The sequence below is a fragment of the Trachypithecus francoisi genome, unplaced genomic scaffold, assembly GCF_009764315.1.
Source record: "Trachypithecus francoisi isolate TF-2019V2 unplaced genomic scaffold, Tfra_2.0 Lachesis_group1, whole genome shotgun sequence".
NCBI classification, from domain to species: domain Eukaryota; kingdom Metazoa; phylum Chordata; class Mammalia; order Primates; family Cercopithecidae; genus Trachypithecus; species Trachypithecus francoisi.
The window spans coordinates 59,669,478-59,687,244 of record NW_022681454.1 but is presented as its reverse complement, the minus strand read 5'-3'; the positions used below and the strand labels follow the sequence as shown (position 1 = coordinate 59,687,244).

General features: G+C 36.9%; 1 protein-coding gene across 1 annotated transcript; it reads left to right on the top strand.

Annotated features, from left to right (window-relative positions):
- Nucleotides 1-12,676: 12,676 nt before the first annotated feature.
- Nucleotides 12,677-15,909, top strand: CXCL8 (C-X-C motif chemokine ligand 8). Its single transcript, XM_033214460.1, has 4 exons — nucleotides 12,677-12,888; nucleotides 13,727-13,862; nucleotides 14,134-14,217; nucleotides 14,629-15,909. The coding sequence occupies exons 1-4, from the start codon at nucleotides 12,825-12,827 to the stop codon at nucleotides 14,648-14,650; spliced, it is 306 nt and encodes a 101-aa protein (XP_033070351.1). The 5' UTR covers nucleotides 12,677-12,824; the 3' UTR covers nucleotides 14,651-15,909.
- The last annotated feature ends 1,858 nt before the right edge of the window (nucleotides 15,910-17,767 follow it).

Here is a 17,767-nt window from a genome sequence, read left to right as displayed (position 1 = left end):
GCAAGTGTTAAGGAGGGAGGGAGGGAAGGAGGAAGGAAGGAAGGAAGGAAGGAAGGAAGGAAGGAAGGGTCATATTTGAGAGCTGAATGGGATAATGTATGGGAAGTCAGAATGGTTCCATAAACAGAAATTACAATTCCTGCAGGAGCCTTTTAAACGTAACCTGTCTTAAAAATTTCCTGCAAATCCAGCCTGACAGGCTGTGACAGGGAGCTGAAGTATTTGGTGGGTAGCAGGAGGGGCACTGGACATGTGAGGAGCCTGAGCTGGGGCAGTCGGTAGGGAGGGACTACCCACCGGTCTAGCCGCTCCTTTCACAAGAAGGGGATGTATACGCAAGCAAGAAGGTCTTGTGAGTCTGACTTCTTGGAGGCTGTCGTGTGAAAGCAATGCCGGTGACTGGCTTCCCTGACCCTGCCCTGCTCCAGTCTGGGCCTCACTGACTCCGAGTGTTCAGTGTCCTAGCTGTGGAAATGAGTTGATAATTTGCATAGGTTGGAACACAGTTGTAATAAAGATGTACTCTTTGGTTACCCTGGTAGCTACTTATTTTTTCTTTCTTGTCCCATTTCCCTGCCATAGGAAATGATACATAGTTCTAAAAAACAATACACAAAAATAATGTAAGAAATCTATGGGGTAATAGGGTATGTTTGATCTAGTGGGGAGGGAAGTAGCTTCACTAGGTGATTATGGGAAGGTTTAGGATCGTGTTATTCATGAAGAGGAAACAAGCAGCTAGAATTCCAGGAAATCATCGTAATAAAACAAAGAGTCCCAGGAAATCATCATAATAAAATAAAGGCTACTATCATTTATCACTATACTAAGCATTTCACAAATTTTGTTATTAATGCTCACAACAACTATTTCCATTTATTTTTTAGTTAAAGGCAGCATTTACACATGAGAGAAACTGGAACCTCAGACATTAAGTGACTGTAAGTGTCAGAGCCTCAGTTTGAACACAGACTTTTATTCGGTACTAAGAGTTCTGGAGGCAGATGATGATGACAGTTGCACAATAATGTGAATACTTAATATTACTGAACTACACATTCAAAAATGAATAAGATTATACATTTTATGTTGCACATATTTCACTACAATTAAAAAAGAAAGTGTATACCTTGTATACTACATTGCTACATATTCCAGAGATATTTTGATGTTACTATTTTGTTAGGCCCCACATTAAAGAAATGCCTGCTTTCACTTAAAGGAAAAGAAAGCACCTCGCTAAAGTGGCTCAAGGAACCTTGGCATAGGTTTCCTTTCTCTCTCCTTTTTTCCTCTCTCCACCTTTTAAAAAATTATTCTCCTTCTGTCCTTTCTAACATCCTTCTTTGACCTTTCCTCACCCTAAACAGATGGATAGACTGCCTTCCTCTCACACACACACACACCACACACACACACACACACACACACAGAGTCCACAGCCACAAGTGCCTCTGACCAGCCAGTGTTGCCGAGGCTGCACCTCAGTTCTCATGGTGTTCACAAACTGGGATTCAGATCAAGTTCTCTTAATCCTAACACTGAAAATGGAAGAAGAAACAGGTTTGTTTTAACCTGGGAGGCCTAATTTCTTTCTTTCTTTTTTTGTCTTCTTTTTTTTTTTGAGATGGAGTCTTACTCTGACATCCAGGCTAGAGTGCAGTGGTGCAATCTTAGCTCACTGCAGCCTCTGGCTTCTGGGTTCAAGTGATTCTTCTGCCTCGGCCTCCTGAGTAGCTGGGATTACAGGTGCCTGCCACTACGCTCAGATAATTTTTGTATTTTTAGTAGAGATAGGATTTTGCCAAGTTTCCCAGGCTGGTCTCGATCTTATGACCTCAGGTGATCCACCTATCTAGGCCTCCCAAAGTGCTAGGATTATAGGTGCGAGCTGCTGGGCCTTGCTGGTATTCCTAATTTCAGAGACGTTGGAAGTTCCAATGAAGATGAAACTGGGAGGAGGAGGATGCAGAAAATGACAAGCTCCAGCATTTAAATCCAACAACACACATACACATACACATATACAGAGGAAATGAACAAGTGAACTGGTACCATTCCGGAGAAATGAGAAAAGCTGAGGAATAGAGGACAATGTGTTTGCCTAAGATCCTGGCTGCATTTCCTGAAACTCTCCTAGCCCTACCTCTCAGCAGTTCTGTGGATGGGAGTGTGGCAGTGCTGCCTTCTGACCACAAGGTGGGGCTTATATTAGGATATACTGACTTATCAGAAGGATGTCTGGTTTAAGCCTTTTCATTTAGAAATCTTTCTGTATTGCCAACTAGATATGATTAAAGGCTTACTACACATTACCTTACCAAGCTCCAAGATTCCAAAAACATCCAAAGTGGAATTAGTGCAGAGCTTCAGACCTGTACTTGGAACACTTACTTACCACAGAAAAGAGAAAAATGTGTCATTTTTCCTGAATTTCTTTTTCCCTCACTGTGGTATATTTATTAAGGTAGATGGTGGCTTGCTGTGTTGTAAGCTTCTACTACAGAGCCCTTGTGAAGGTCAAGGGGGACCTGAGTCATCCCCTTTCTTTTCTTATTCTTCTTTTTAAATAATATCAGTATTAGAAAGCAGAGAAGAAATGTCACAACAAAGTTATAAAACTTTTACAAATATATCAATTGTCTATATTTAATAGATTAACATGTTTAGTTGCACAGATATATTGCAATGTATTTATGGTATTAAAAGTATAAGCACTTCATAGTACATTCAGATTCTATGTTCAGGACAGGATAAGATATAAAAGTTAAGTATTATGTGTCTTCTATTTTCAGTCTTATCGATATATCTCTGTGACTGACAGCTTGACCTTATTTGTTAATAACACCGAAGATTAGCTTTAAGGGTTTTTGTGAATGTAAAGCCCTGGACAAATATTCTCCTCCCACCCCACCCATTTGATAAACTGTTTACAAACCACGGATTTCATTGAGTAGATTTAATGGAGATGAGGTCACTGGGCATGTTTCACTCTTTTAAGCACAAAATTCAGACCCATGAGAAACTTTTCCTGATGCTCTTGCAACCTTGTTTACTAAGCTTAAAAGAGTTTTGTTAAATTAGTTTTCAAGACTTGGGCCACTGGGACGTGAATACTAAGTGGGCTGCCAGAGCTCTACCCAGACTGGCCTTCATTCTGCAGAGTGAAGAGGGCTCCAGCTTTGGGGCCAGAGGCCTGGGTGCTGATTTAAATTCAGGTTTGGGCCCAGCTGCTTGCTTGCTATGTGTGTACAATTTTACCTCTCCAAGCCTGTTTTCTTAACCATAAAAATGGAGATAATAGCACCAAACACATAAATTTGTGATAAGAATTAAATGAATTAACTTTTATAAAGAACCCAGTACAGGAACTGGAAGACCGGAAATATTACTCTGCCCCCACCCCTCTACCTGCCTCCCTGCCTTATTTCCACTGCCAGCCATAGCCACTAGGTCACACAACTATGGGCCTAATTGAGGATCTCCACTCAGGATGTGGTCAGAAGAGCTCTATCAAGCAAGAGTTGCCCCACATTCAAATAATTCTGCAACTTTAGTTTAGTTGCTCCATCCTTCCGATTGCTCACACCTGAAGTCTTCATCATCTGTGACTTTTGTCTTTTTCTCGTGTCTTATACCCAGTCCTTCAGGGTTTTGTGCAGTCTCTACCTTAAATTATCCAGAATCTGACCATTAGTCACCATGCTTGTCTAATGTAAACAATTATCATCTCTCTCCTGGATTTCCATCATGCTCTCTAACTGGTCATCCTGCTTTGTTTCCCCTCCTCTTGCCATACTCCTTTTTACCCTAGCTGCCAGAGATGTCACTGATTTTCCAAAGACACTGCAATGGTTCTCCCCACAGAGTGAAAGCTGGAATCCTTGCGATGACCCACAAGTCCTACCTGGTGTGGCCACTTGCTATCTGTCCTCCTTTCCCATTCACCAGCTCTCCCTGCTCCAGCCACACTGGCCTCCTTACTGTTCCTCACACACACCAGGCACACTCCCAACTGACTGTTAACTCTCACTGTCCCTTTGCCTGGAATGCTCGCCCACATAGTCAGAGCCAATTCCTATTTTTTTCTATTTGTAGCTTGGCATCAATCTCTCAAGGAGGCTTCCTCTGACTCTCCAATGCTGCAGTCTGCTAACTCCTCACACACCTGACTCCCCTTATCCCTCCATCTGTTTTGTGTTTATTTTTCCATAACATTATTCACTTAAGGCACTTCCTAAGGGTAGGCATTTCTATTTGTGATATTCATTAACCTTTCCCAAGACCTAGAAAAGTGTTTGGGATATAAAAAGTGTTCTGTAAACATCTTTTAAATGGATGAGTGACGGGAAAGTTAAGCCTCTCTCTATATATTTTCAAGCAATATTCACTAAGTTTGATATTTTTGCTTCAGAGCAAATCAGTTGGGTTTATTTCCTTCTTTCTTACTTTTTTTTCTTCATTATTTTTCCAACTCCAGCCACATTGCTTGTTTCACAACAACAGGTCAAACAGTTGCAACTTGTCTGAGAGTCATGAGGAAATCAAGCAAGAGGAAACGGTGTCGGCAAGAGAAGAGCTCAGGAAGCGTTTCCTTCTGTTCTTGGGGGCAGGGAATAGGAGTCTGGTGGTAATACACACCATCCCCATGGCCTCCAATTCCAGCTCCTTATTTCATTGAACCCATGCCCTTCTCCCCTTGGTGGATGAGAACTTTGCAAATGGCAATGTTTAGTTAGCCACGCTGAAGGACAAGTACATATTCTCTTACAGTTTTGCTAAATCTGACGGTTGGGTAAATGTCCTCTTCTGCTCAAGTGGGCAAGTTTCCCAGAGGAAGTTCTCCATTTCACATACCTTAGCTTACAGGATAATAAAACAGTCAGAGGAGCTGCATAGGCAAACCTCATCATTTTACAAATGAAAAACCTGAGGACTTGATAGGAAGGACTGGTCCTTCTACTGGGTTATGATGTCCCTCTCCCCTCACTGAATCAAGATTCTCTTCTCCAGCCTTCTAAATCTACTCTGGCAGGACAGGAGGGGAGAAAGAAGATAAATGTGCTCAAAGGAAAATCTGTAAGACTTACAGACACATGAGAGAAACCCCCTGAGACAGTACAGAATTCTGGACTCTTTGCTTAGGTTCTAATCCTAACTCTGTTTCCTACTTGCTGGATGACCTTCTGCAAGTTATTAAATACTTAACCTAAGTTTGTTTTCTCATCTTTTAAATGGGAATATTTAATACCAAAATATAGGGTTGTTGTGAATATTACAAAAATAAAACATGAAGTGCTCAGTAATAAGATTCTGTAAGTACAATTATTATTATTATTATTATTATTATTTTTTTTGAGACGAAATCTTGCTCTGTGGCCCGGGCTGGAGTGCAGTGGCCGAATCTCAGCTCACTGCAAGCTCCGCCTCCCGGGTTCACGCCATTCTCCTGCCTCAGCCTCCCAGGTAGCTGGGACTACAGGCGCCCGCCACCTCGCCCGGCTAGTTTTTTTGTATTTTTTAGTAGAGACGGGGTTTCACCGTGTTAGCCAGGATGGTCTCGATCTCCTGACCTCGTGATCCGCCTGTATTCTTGAGTGAGAACTTTGTATACCCATTACTAAAGTCCAAGCAAGTCAAACCTAGAAAAGAAATGTGCTATTTTTAATCTTTCTCATTAATCTTGGCTTTCTAGCACCTGCTTCATTTATCTTTGGGTCTCTTAATGATGTGCTTTCATAGTCCTGTCTTTCTGGCTGGATGTGTTATTTCTTACCTACCTCCCCCACCCGCCCTTCCCATTTTGCTTTTATATCCACCTTTGTAGGAGATGGTGCCAGTCGTGTTTTCCAGGTCCACCTCCCACTCTTGGGGGAAAGGAAGTTCATAAAAAGTTCATCCAGTAAGTTTGGAGCAGACAGTTTTTCCTTTGTTTCAAAACTCCAATAGCATCTGTGAGTGGTGATTTCTTCCTTGCTGGTTTGGGAACCTCATGGAGGGATTTAATATAGACAAGTAAGGTGATGCAGTCAAAACACATTCTAAATGAGCTTTGAGATAAATGCTAGATGAGAGAATAAGCCACCAAAAAATGAAAAAGGCTCAAATCTGGAAATCAGATAATTTGGGGGCACCAGATTATACTGAAAGAGATAAAGAAATTTTATGTCCTTATTTTGCCGTAAATTTAAGGAATGCTGAGAGATTGGCCTATATCTCAAAACTCATACACAATCTGAATTATTTTTTAAGTTTGTTTTCATTTTATGTGAAATAATTATGTAGCTTTTCTTGAATTATATGTCTATTTGGGGGAAATGAAGAGAATTATTGAAGAATTAAAATGTAACCCTTCTCTTCAGTCTCCTTTTGCCATTGACACTGCTTTTCAGTAGATTTGTGAAGAAACTTTCCTCATTTGAAAGTAGTACTCAGTTTTGATCTTTTTCTAGATGGATTTGGGTATTACTTCTATAGATGACAAGAATATGAAAGGTCACTTATATCTTGACTTTGTATACCATGAGTGTTCTCCTCCTCCTCATTCTTCTCCTTATCCATCTCCACTTTTCTCCTTTGGAAACTTCAAAAATCGTCTTCTGAATTCTGTCCTGGACATATCCAGAAAGAGCAAGGACCAGTCAGGAAATGCCATTTCCCTTTCAATTGACATGACTTAAAGGTAGTATATATAGGATAAGCTCATTATTGTCAAATGTAGTAACTCCAACTTACCCTTTACTGATTTTAGCCCTTAGGGGTTTGTAAGGGAGTTCAGTAAACTCCCTGAAACTTTATGCACAGCATTCATCCTTGGGGCTGAGCAGAAGGTATAAAACTTTCATTATATTTTCAAAGACTTAAATGGTTAAAATAAGAAAGGTTAAGAACCACTGAGATAATACTTAAAATGGAAGTTAAATTGTTTAGTCTTAGCATAGTCAAGATTAATTAGACAAAACTTATAGAACACCATTTATATTCACTCCCTGGCCTCCAGAAACAGTGTGTGGTCTCCTGGACTCTCCATAGTTCTGTAAAATGCAGGTAATGGGAAAGAGGAAGCAGCAGAGCCCCTCCCCAGTGGTCGACTTCAGTTGCCAGGACTTCCTGCATGCTGCTCACCATCCTTTATGCTACTGTATCCTAACCCGTTATTTCTTACCCTTGTCTTCAAGAAGCCTGGAAGAGATCAGATGGTTAATTCACCAGTAGAATGAAACTGCTGTTTGGCTGCATTGTTTACCGCTTTATCTATTCACCACTGCTAAATTAGAGCACTAACTAAAACTGTATTTTCCATGCTAAGTTCTTCCCTGTTCATGGAAAGAAAATAATTGTCCCCAAGGGAGAACAAAAACAAAGATAAGCGTTTTTGTTTTCTTTCATTGACATTGTTCTTGTTTGGATAGGTTGCAAGAACTGGGAAATTTCTGCTTTGGTTCAAGAAATGTTTGTAGAACACTTGTTACATTCAGGCACTAATCTGGAAGCTGGAACACAGTCTAAATAAAGCAGCTATAGTCTCTGATTTTGTGGAATTTCCAGTCAAGTGGGTGAGACAAATATCAATAAACAGTTACACAAATGGGTGGAGAGCTCATCATTTCAGTGGAATCCATCAATGTGGAATGTGTATGTGGGTTAAACTTTGTCTTAAATACTTCAGTCACCCCTAAAGCTAAAGTGAGGAGAAAGATGAAGTTAAGGTGAAGCTCATATTATGAAACAAAAACTTTAAAAATCAAAGTTTTAAGAGAGTTATGAGAAACAAAATATAGAAATTGCAGCATAATAACTGTTTTTTTTTTTTTTACCTAAGCCACTTTCTTCAAGTTGCTAAGAGATTTATCTCAACTGAGCTTTTAAAAAGTTTGCATCTATTTATAAAAATAATAGATCAAAATAATAAATAAACTTTTGAGAAAATAAGAAAAATATCACTACATATCACTGCAGGATCATAACCACCATGAAAACATTCTTTTTTTCCCCTAGTCATTTGACTTATTGCCTGGTGTAAGTCTTGTTTACCACAAGACACAATTAAATGCATGCATCAGTTCAATCATTTCTAACATAGCAACTTCCCTTTTTGCCAAGTGATCTCATTTCCTATCTTTTTGGAAAGAAATCCTAGTAACACATAACGTGACCACTGTCATGTCAAAGATACATTTTTTTGTTTTTTGTAAACATTGGAGTAAACAATGCCTAAATGTTTTAGAATAAATCTAATTAAGAAATTAGGTCTCTATATAATTTTGTTTTACTTTTTTTTTTTTTTTTTTTTTTTTTGCAACAGGCTCTCTGTCGCCCAGGCTGGAGTACTGTAGCATGATAATAGCTCCCTGCAGCCTCAACCTCCCTGGCTCAAGTGATCTTCCCACCTCAGCCTCCTGAGTAGCTGGGACTACAGGAATGCACCACCATGCCCGGCTAATATTTGCATATTTTTGTAGAGACGGAGTTTCATCATGTTGCCCAGACTGCTGGAACTCCTGGGCTCAAGTGCTCCACCTGAATTGGCCTTCCAAAGTGCTGGGATAATAGACATGAGCCACCACAGCAAGTCCTTTTTTTTTTTTTTTTAAATAAATTTAACAAAGAAAATAAATGGCTCCACATAAATATTTGCATTTGATTTTTTTTTTCATATTGAAGATCGGCTTATCTTAGATTTTCTAAGTCCCTAACAAATGCCTATTTACACAACTGGTGTCTTCCCCTAAACCTAAACTTCAAACTTCAAACTCCAAACTCCACAGATTTGGATAGTATTAGAAATGGCATTCATATTAATAGTTATAGTACTTTTTTTTACATGCTAATGTGAATGGAATTATTAGGCATTAAAAAAGACACATATAGTGGAAGAAAATAAAGCATCTAGACATAAGCTTTAAGAGATCTATTGTGTTAATACAGCTTTACTTTTTGAGTAGTAAGCTTTTAAAAAGAAATGTGGTGCTCTAACTCGAGGAAAAGATAAGGGTGACTGAAGTGATAGTCTAGATGAAAAAGATGCAGACATTTATTGAGTACCTCCAATGTGCCAGGTGCTAGTCAGAGCGTTTTCAGTATGGTTCCTCATTTAATTCTCATGGTGATCTTTTGGAACTGTGTTATTATCATTTTACAGATGAGGTAACTGAAACACAGTCAGATTAAAGAACTGCCTATGATTGTTTGGCTAATAATAAGTGGAGGGGTGAGGCTTGAAGGCAAGTTTGTCTTATTCCAACACCCATGCATACCCTTAAATTTAAGCTATTCTGACTTGATGTTGCTCAAATCCAATGTGTTCAGCTGTTTGCCTCTCCAATTAGCAAGATTTTCTTTTTAAGGTAGGACACTTTTAGCAACATGAACCAACTTTGCCCGGTATTGTTATAAACTGTTAACTGGAGACATTTGAATTTGGAGATGGAACAGATATGGTGTTGGGGTACTGGAGAAGATCAAGTTATCACATAAATGAAGTACAGAGCTAAGAACATGTTTTAAATCTTTCCACTAACTCTGACTTTTACTGACTAAAATTTTAGTGGACAGTATGTTTATGACTCAGCATTAATAACATCATAAGTCAAACTCACTAATATATGCTAAGCATTCTGTTTATGATTCTTTTAACCTAGAGGATTGCTGAGCTGGGACTAATTTCCTCAAAGGGAATAAAAACCCAGGTGAGAGCTGAGACTGCTCCTGAGACTGAGAAGGCAGCTCTGAAGGGATCTCAGATTTTAGCAGCAGGAGTTGAACCATGGGCATAGAATCAGCTTGCCCAAGATCTCCTGATTAATAAACCGTGGAACAAGATTTAAACCCAAGTTCATTTCACTTCAACGCTCATACCACATTTTTCCCACCACGTTTTGCTTTGTTATATGAATACAACTTTGTTCAGGCTTACAAAAAAGTCCTGGGAGGGGATTTAGAAGATTTTGCATAGCCAAACACCGAGTTTCATGGAGTTTGATGGAAGAAGAGTTATGTATTAGTATGGGAAAAGTAGAGGCCATCTTTGTTGTTGTTCTTTCTTGAGCTCTTCCCTTTCTTGGGTGATAGACTTCATCAACATCTAATGAGGATCTCTAGGGGCTATTCTCTGCTCATCAAATGATTCTTATGACTCAGGAGCCAAATGGGATGTAAATAAACAGTTAAGTCTCATGAACTCACTCTGCATTCATCTCTAGAGATGACAAAACATTTATATTTATATCTAGTGTGGCACTTTAGTTAAACGTTGTACCCCACTTTGCTCTATTTTAAAGCAGAATATCCTTAAAAAGGATACTTAGGCCTGCTTTTTTTTTTCCCCACCTAAGCCCATTTAGTCTTTCTACTCATTATGCAAGGACTAAAAAGGTTATCTTTACAGAAGTGAGACAGGATAGAATCAATGCTCCTGTAATCACTTCATCTTTGTCCATCCCCACTTCTGATGGAGAGGGTCCTAGGACATAATGCACCATTGTGAGAGATAAACAACTTTTGCAAAAGAGGTCTTTTTGCCTTGGAAAGGCTTCATTCTTTTAAAAAAATGTGAGCATCAAGGTTAAGTAGAACTCATTAGCTTAAACTTTAAGGATGATACCAGGATAAAGTTGGGCCCATGCGAAGAGAATGAGAGGGAGATATAGTGACATGAAAATAAGGAGGAAAAGGAGGTGCCTATGTAAGTGAGGCTCACCACAAATACAAAGGCAACCTTTAGGGAAAAGCAAAGAAGTTTTTGCACATCCTTAGAACTCTGAATGTCTTAGTGATGTTCTATGAGTGAGTCTTAATAATAGTGAACTGAATCAGTCACTCCAGGTTGTGTCCATATGAGAATGTGTCTTTGCTAAACATGCCAACATCACTGAAGCAAAGAAATTTGGAGTTTTCTTTAAGATATAGGTCTTTTTCACATACCTGGCCCAAGCTTTCTCTTCTTGTCACTCCAAACACTCTGTTCTGTATGCTAAATAGTTTGAGAAACCCAAATGGGCCATGTTCGCCTACATTTCATTGTCCTGTACTAGCAAAGAAGTCCCATTGGTCTTTCTTCTCCTCATTAACAATATAGGTAACACTTTTGAAGTTGTTTCTTCAGAAAACCTTCATTCATCAAAATTACCTCAAAGGTCATGTTTGTTTGATTCTAGAACTTCCTGTAATTACCTGTATTGTAACACTCATCACTGTATTTTACTTACTTGTGTAACTAATTGCCCATATTCTGCACTAGACAACAGACTCCCTTAAGTCAGGTACTATATCTATTTACATAGCATTCACAATAAGTGAATCTCCTACAATAAGTGACATTAGCAGATACACAACACATATTAATGAATAATGAGGTTTCTGAAATACTAGAGTTAAAAACTATAGGAGCTACATTATATAGAATAAACATTTACTTTGCTATAGAATGTAATGTAACCCAGGCAGTACTTTATCATCAAGCCTTAGGTTGGCTGGAGAAAGATAACAAAAAGAAACATGATTGTGCAGAAATAGACAAACCTTTGTGGAAGGCATTTGAAAATGGCATTCCCCCTCCACAGTGTGTTCACAGTGTGGGCAAATTCACTGCTCTGTCGTACTTTCTGAAAATAAAGAACCGTTACATCAAGGTGAATTATTTATAAATCGTGTACTTGCCCAGAAGGGAACAGACTTTTATTATCATAAGGACCCTTCCTTGGTGCTCTTTATCGACGGAATCCAAGACCTTTCTTGAAAGGACACTAGGACATAAATCCACCTTTTAATGACTCATTGAAATTTCTCACTCCATCCATTTCGCTAGTGATCATGGGTCCTCAGAGGTCAGTCTTAGTGTCCTTGGATAAAGAGCATGAAGCAAGGGTGGCTGAACCAGAGTTTGAACCCAGATGCTCTTTCCAGTAAGCATACACCTTTCCATTAGATAACACCTACTTCCCACCCCAACCAAACAGCTCCAGTGCACCGCTTCCCAGACCATAAATATACTTGTCTATTCTGCTATATAGTCAGTCCTTCCATTGCTTTTTTCTTCTGATAGACCAAACTCTTTAAGAACAAGTACTTAGTCTTATCTATTTCCAGATCCCCCACATTACTCAGAAAGTTACTCCGTAAATGTTTGTAGAACTGATTTCTATGTGAAGCTGTTGTGCCTCACCATTCTGTTAACACACATTAGAAAACTAAATCTTTTGAAAAATTGTAATATGCCGCCTAAGAGCAGTAACAGTTCCTAGAAACTCCCTAACATGCTTAGAAAATGATTTATTTTAAATTATCTCCCCAATAAAATGATTGACTGGCTTATCTTCACCGTCATGAGAGCATCTGTAATTAACTGAATTAAAAAAATTATGCCATTAAAAGAAAACCATCCGTGATCTTGTTCTAACACCTGCCACTCTAGTATTATATCTGTCACATGGTACTATGATAAAGTTATCTAGAAATACAAAAGGATACAATTGATAATTCACCAAATTGTGGAGCTTCAGTATTTAAAAAGATGTATGTTAAAATTAAATTATTTTAAATATCAAAGAAAACTTTCATCATACTGAGTATTTGATAAGGAACAAATAGGAAGTGTGATGACTCAGTTTTGCCCTGAGGGGATGGGCCATCAGTTGCAAATTGTGGAATTTCCTCTGACATAACGAAAAGATGAGGATGCATAAGTTCTCTAGTGGGGAGATGATATAAAAAGCCACCAGAGCACTCCATAAGGCACAAACTTTCAGAGACAGCAGAGCACACAAGCTTCTAGGACAAGAGCCAGGAACAAACCACCGGAAGGAACCATCTCACTGTGTGTAAACATGACTTCCAAGCTGGCGGTGGCTCTCTTGGCAGCCTTCCTGCTTTCTGCAGCTCTGTGTGAAGGTAAGCACATCTTTCTGACCTATAGAGTTTTCCTGTGTCTAAATGTGATCCTCAGATAGCAAAGCTAGTCTCGATGCTTTGATAACAAGTGTCCTTTTTATTCAGAAACAGAATATAATCTTAGCAGTCAATTAATGTTAAATTGAAGATTTTAAAAAACTGTATCTATATAACTCTTAGGAAAGTATAAAGTTTGATCAATATAAACATTCTGCTTTTATAATTTATACCATGTAGCATGCATATATTTAACATAAATAAGTAATTTACAGTATATCCTATTGAGAACCATGGATACCTATATTATGTATTAATATTGAGTTGAGCAAGGTAACTCAGACAATTCTACTCCTCCACATAGTATTTCATTGACAAGCCTCAAATTTGTCATTAATTCTTCTCTGGTTTAAAGATACCCTGATTATAGACCAGGTCTGTACAACTTATTTTTATATTTCTGTTAATTCTTTCTGAAGGCAATTTCTATGTTGGAGAGTCTTAGCTTGCCTACTAGAAATAACACTGTGGTATCACAGAAGATTATGCAATATGGATCAGATAAAAATACCATGAAGATGTTGATATTGTACAAAAAGAACTCTAACTCTTTATATAGAAAGTTGTTCAATGTTGTCAGTTATGACTGTTTTTAAAAACAAAGAACTAATTGAGGTCAAGGGCTAGGAGAATATCTGGCTTTCAATGTCAGGACTGAGTTTACTAGAAATACGATGCTTTCCACAGTCTCCAAATAATCATATTGGAATTAGAAAGGAAGTAGCTGGCAGAGCTGTGCCTGTTGATAAAATCAATCCTTAATCACTTTTTCCTCCAACAGGTGCAGTTTTGCTAAGGAGTGCTAAAGAACTTAGGTGTCAGTGCATAAAGACGTACTCCAAACCTTTCCACCCCAAATTTATCAAAGAACTGAGAGTGATTGAGAGTGGACCACACTGCGCCAATACAGAAATTATGTAAGTACTTTAAAAAAGGTTAGATACTTTGTTTTAGCAAACTTATAATTAAAGAAGGTGGAAATATTTAGGAAAGTTCTAGGTGTTAGAATTATAGTAGTAAGTGAAACAAAACAAAATAAAAATATTTATCTACATGGCATTTAAATATGGTAGCTTCTACAACTACTATAAATGTTATGTTGGACTTAGACTTTATGCCTGACTTAAGGAATCATGATTTGAATGGAAAAATTAAATATTAATCTGAACCATTTCTCTCTTATTTCAGTGTAAAACTTTCCGATGGAAGAGAGCTCTGTCTGGACCCCAAGGAGCCATGGGTGCAGAGGGTTGTGGACAAGTTTGTGAAGAGGTAAGTTATATATTTTTAAATTTAAATTCTTCATTTATCCTGAGACATATAGTCCAAAGTCAGCCTATAAATTTCTTTCTGCTGCTAAAAATCTTCATTAAGTATCTGCCTTTTTGGTTAAAATAAAATAACATCAATAGTGAGTTTGTTGTGCTCATGACCAGAAAGACCATACATAGTTTGCCCAGGAAATTCTGGGTTTAAACTTGTGCCCTATACTCTTAATAAAGTTCCTTGTCACTCCCAGTAGTGTCCTATTTTAGAGGATAAATTCTCTGATCTATCTATTTATAGTTGAGAATATAGAGCATTTCTAACACATGAATGTCAAAGACTATATTGAGTTTTCGAGAACCCTACTTTCCTTCTTATTAAACATAGTCCATCTTTAAATTTTAAATTTTATTTTAGGGCTGAGAATCAAAATTCATAAGAAGCAATACATTCTCCATGGTATCCAAGAATTCCTCAGTGAAGATGCCAATGAAACTTCAAGCAAATCTACTTCAACACTTCATGTATTGTGTGGGTCTGTTGTAGGGTTGCCAGATGAAATACAAGATGCCTGGTTAAATTTGAATTTCAGTAAACAGTGAATAGGTTTACATTGTACCATGCAATATCTGGAACATACTTATATGTAAAATAATATTTATTTGAATCTACAGCAAACAACAAATAATTTTTAAATATAAGAATTTTCCTAGATATTCCATGGGAGAATATAGAAATAGCAAAATTGAGGTCAAGGGCCAACAGAATATCTAAACTTTAATTTCAGGAATTGAATGGGTTTGCTAGAATGTGATATTTGAAGCATCACATGCAGATGATGGGACAATAAATTTTGCCATCAAGTCAAATTTAGCTGGAAATCCTGGATTTTTTTTTCTGTTACATCTGGCAACTCTAGTCTGCTAGCCAGGATCCACAAGTCCTTGTTCCAATGTGTCTTAGTTTCTCCTTTATTTCTAAGTGGAAAAAGTATTAGTCACCATCTTACCTCACAGGGATGTTGTGAGGACATGTGGAAGCACTTTAAGTTTTTTCATCATAATATAAATTATTTTCAAGTGTAACTTATTTACCTATTTATTATTTATGTATTTATTTAAGCATCAAATATTTGTGCAAGAATTTGGAAAAATAGAAGATGAAGAATCATTGATTGAATGGTTATAAAGATGTTATAGTAAATTTATTTTATTTTAGATATTAAATGACATTTTATTAGATAAATTTTGATCAGAATTTTCAGATTAAACAAACAATTGGACATCCAGTTAAATTTTCATTTCAGATAAACAACAAATAATTTTTTAGTATGAGTACATTATTGTTTATCTGAAATTTTAATTGAACTAACAATCCTAGTTTGATACTCCCGGTCTTGTCATTGCCTGCTATGTTATGCAGTGCTGTGTTGAATTACGGAATAATGAGTCAGAACTATTAATACAGCCAAAATTCCACAGTCAATATTAGTAATTTCTTGCTGGTTGAAACTTCTTTATTATGTGCAAATAGATTCTTATAATATTATTTAAATGATTGTACTTTTTAATACAAGGTTTTATATTTTTAACTTTAAGATGCTTTTTGTGTTCCCCAAATTTTTTCTACTGTTTCTGATTGTACGGAAATATAAATGTAAATATGAAACATTTAAAATATAATTTGTTGTCAAAGTAATCAAGTGTTTGTGTTTTTTTAGTTTTAGCTTATTGGGCTTATTGCGATTCTCTTTGTTTGTATTTAAAATTATACTTTGATTTAGAAAACATAAATGCCTCCCCTTAACATTTTGTTTACTCTATGGAAAATTACAAACTTTTATTTTTAGAAAACAGAACTCCTTTCCAGAAATGGGTTACAAACAGCAGTGTCCTCACAGAATGTTGGAAATGTTTTCAACTTCCCACTGTATACTATTTTGCTAATAAGTCTATCTTCAGATTTCGATTAACCAGTTTGTATGTCTGTACCCTTTAGCATAGCTGGACATTTAAAGAGGAAAGAGAGTACATGTTATAAGTTGCTTATCAGTAACTGAGGAGTAAAACTGACATGCATGAGGCAAAGAAGTTCAAAATATGGTTAAAGGCTAAGCATATTTGCAAACAAATCAAGCAATACTCTGAGAAGTAAAACCATAATTATTTAACTACAAAATTTCAGTGGATAAATTTTATAACACATTAGACACAGTTGAAAATAAAATTAGAAAACTAGAAATTAGAACCGAAGAACTTTATCTGGAATTCTTATAGGGGAGATAAAGAGGTAGAAATTTGGAAAAAGAAGTCGAAAGGCGTGGAGGATACAGGTGTAAGCTCTCATAGATGTCTAATTGGATTGTCACAAGCAGAAGAGAGAGCAAAGGGTCCGAGACAACATTTGAAATGACAATGGCAAAAATCTTTCTGGAAATGATGAACAATAACAATCAATGTTTCAAAAAATCCAATGTATCAACATTTACCTTTATATTCCTACTCAAAAAACAAGGATTTTAGAACTTTTACATTTATCCACCTTCTAGCTCATATGCTATTGTTGCTGGCTATTTTAAGTTCACTTCTTTTTAAGAGCTCCACAAGTCTGCTTGTATGTAGATTTACCTGAATATTTACCAATTCATTTGTTTTCCATTTTTTCTTGTTTTATGTCTCAGGCCTTTTATACCAGTCTCTTTCTGCCACAAAGACATCCTTAGAATTTAGTTTAGTGATGGTCTGCTGAAGACAAATTTTCTCATTGGTTGTCCAAAGAAAGCTTAATCCCAAGTTTGTTTTTGAGAGGTGTTTTTGCTGGCATATGTTCAATTTATTGGAATATTTGTCAATTGTAAACTTCTGTGCACTTAATAAAAGAATGTCAAAAACATATAACGTATACATTCTTATAACTAGAAGGAAGGGGCAACACATAAATGAACCATCTCAATAGGAGACTTAAAATAAACTCTTAGCAATTGATTGTCCAAGCAGGCAGAAAGCAACATGGACTTAGCAAATTTTAACAGCACGTTATCAAGCCTGACCTAAGAGATATGTATAAGACGTAGTGGATGACAACTTTAGGACACACATTGTTGTGTAAGTACCCATTGATAGGAATGGCTTCGTAATTTGAAAAGCATAATGCAAAATAAAAACGTAGGAACCTGTGCTCAAAAATTATTAAAAATGAAATAGTAACAGTTGTGATAGTAAATCAATAACACATGCATGGAACCCTTCCGAAAATGAGCCCTGTACAAGTATACAGGACACACACCCATGAAGGAGACCCTGCCCATAGAATACTTATGAAATTTAATCACATTCTGAGGCATAAAACAAGTCTCAACAAATTTCAAATAATTGATGTTATATAGACCACATCATCAAAATATTTTTCAATTAATTTAGAATTCAACCACAAAAATATAAGTACTAAAAAGCCCATATGATTGGAAAACAGTAAACACTTCTAAATAAATTGTCTGTGTAAAGAAAATCAGAACGAAAATTCAAAAATTTTTAGAATATAATTATGTAATTACTGC

Bases quoted from the DNA above. Each gene is read 5' to 3' on its own strand.
- CXCL8 (XM_033214460.1), top strand. From the start codon at position 12,825: ATGACTTCCAAGCTGGCGGTGGCTCTCTTGGCAGCCTTCCTGCTTTCT. The intron at 12,889-13,726 runs GTAAGCACATCT...TTCCTCCAACAG, and splicing joins TTCTGCAGCTCTGTGTGAAG to GTGCAGTTTTGCTAAGGAGT. The intron at 14,218-14,628 runs GTAAGTTATATA...ATTTTATTTTAG, and splicing joins GTGGACAAGTTTGTGAAGAG to GGCTGAGAATCAAAATTCAT.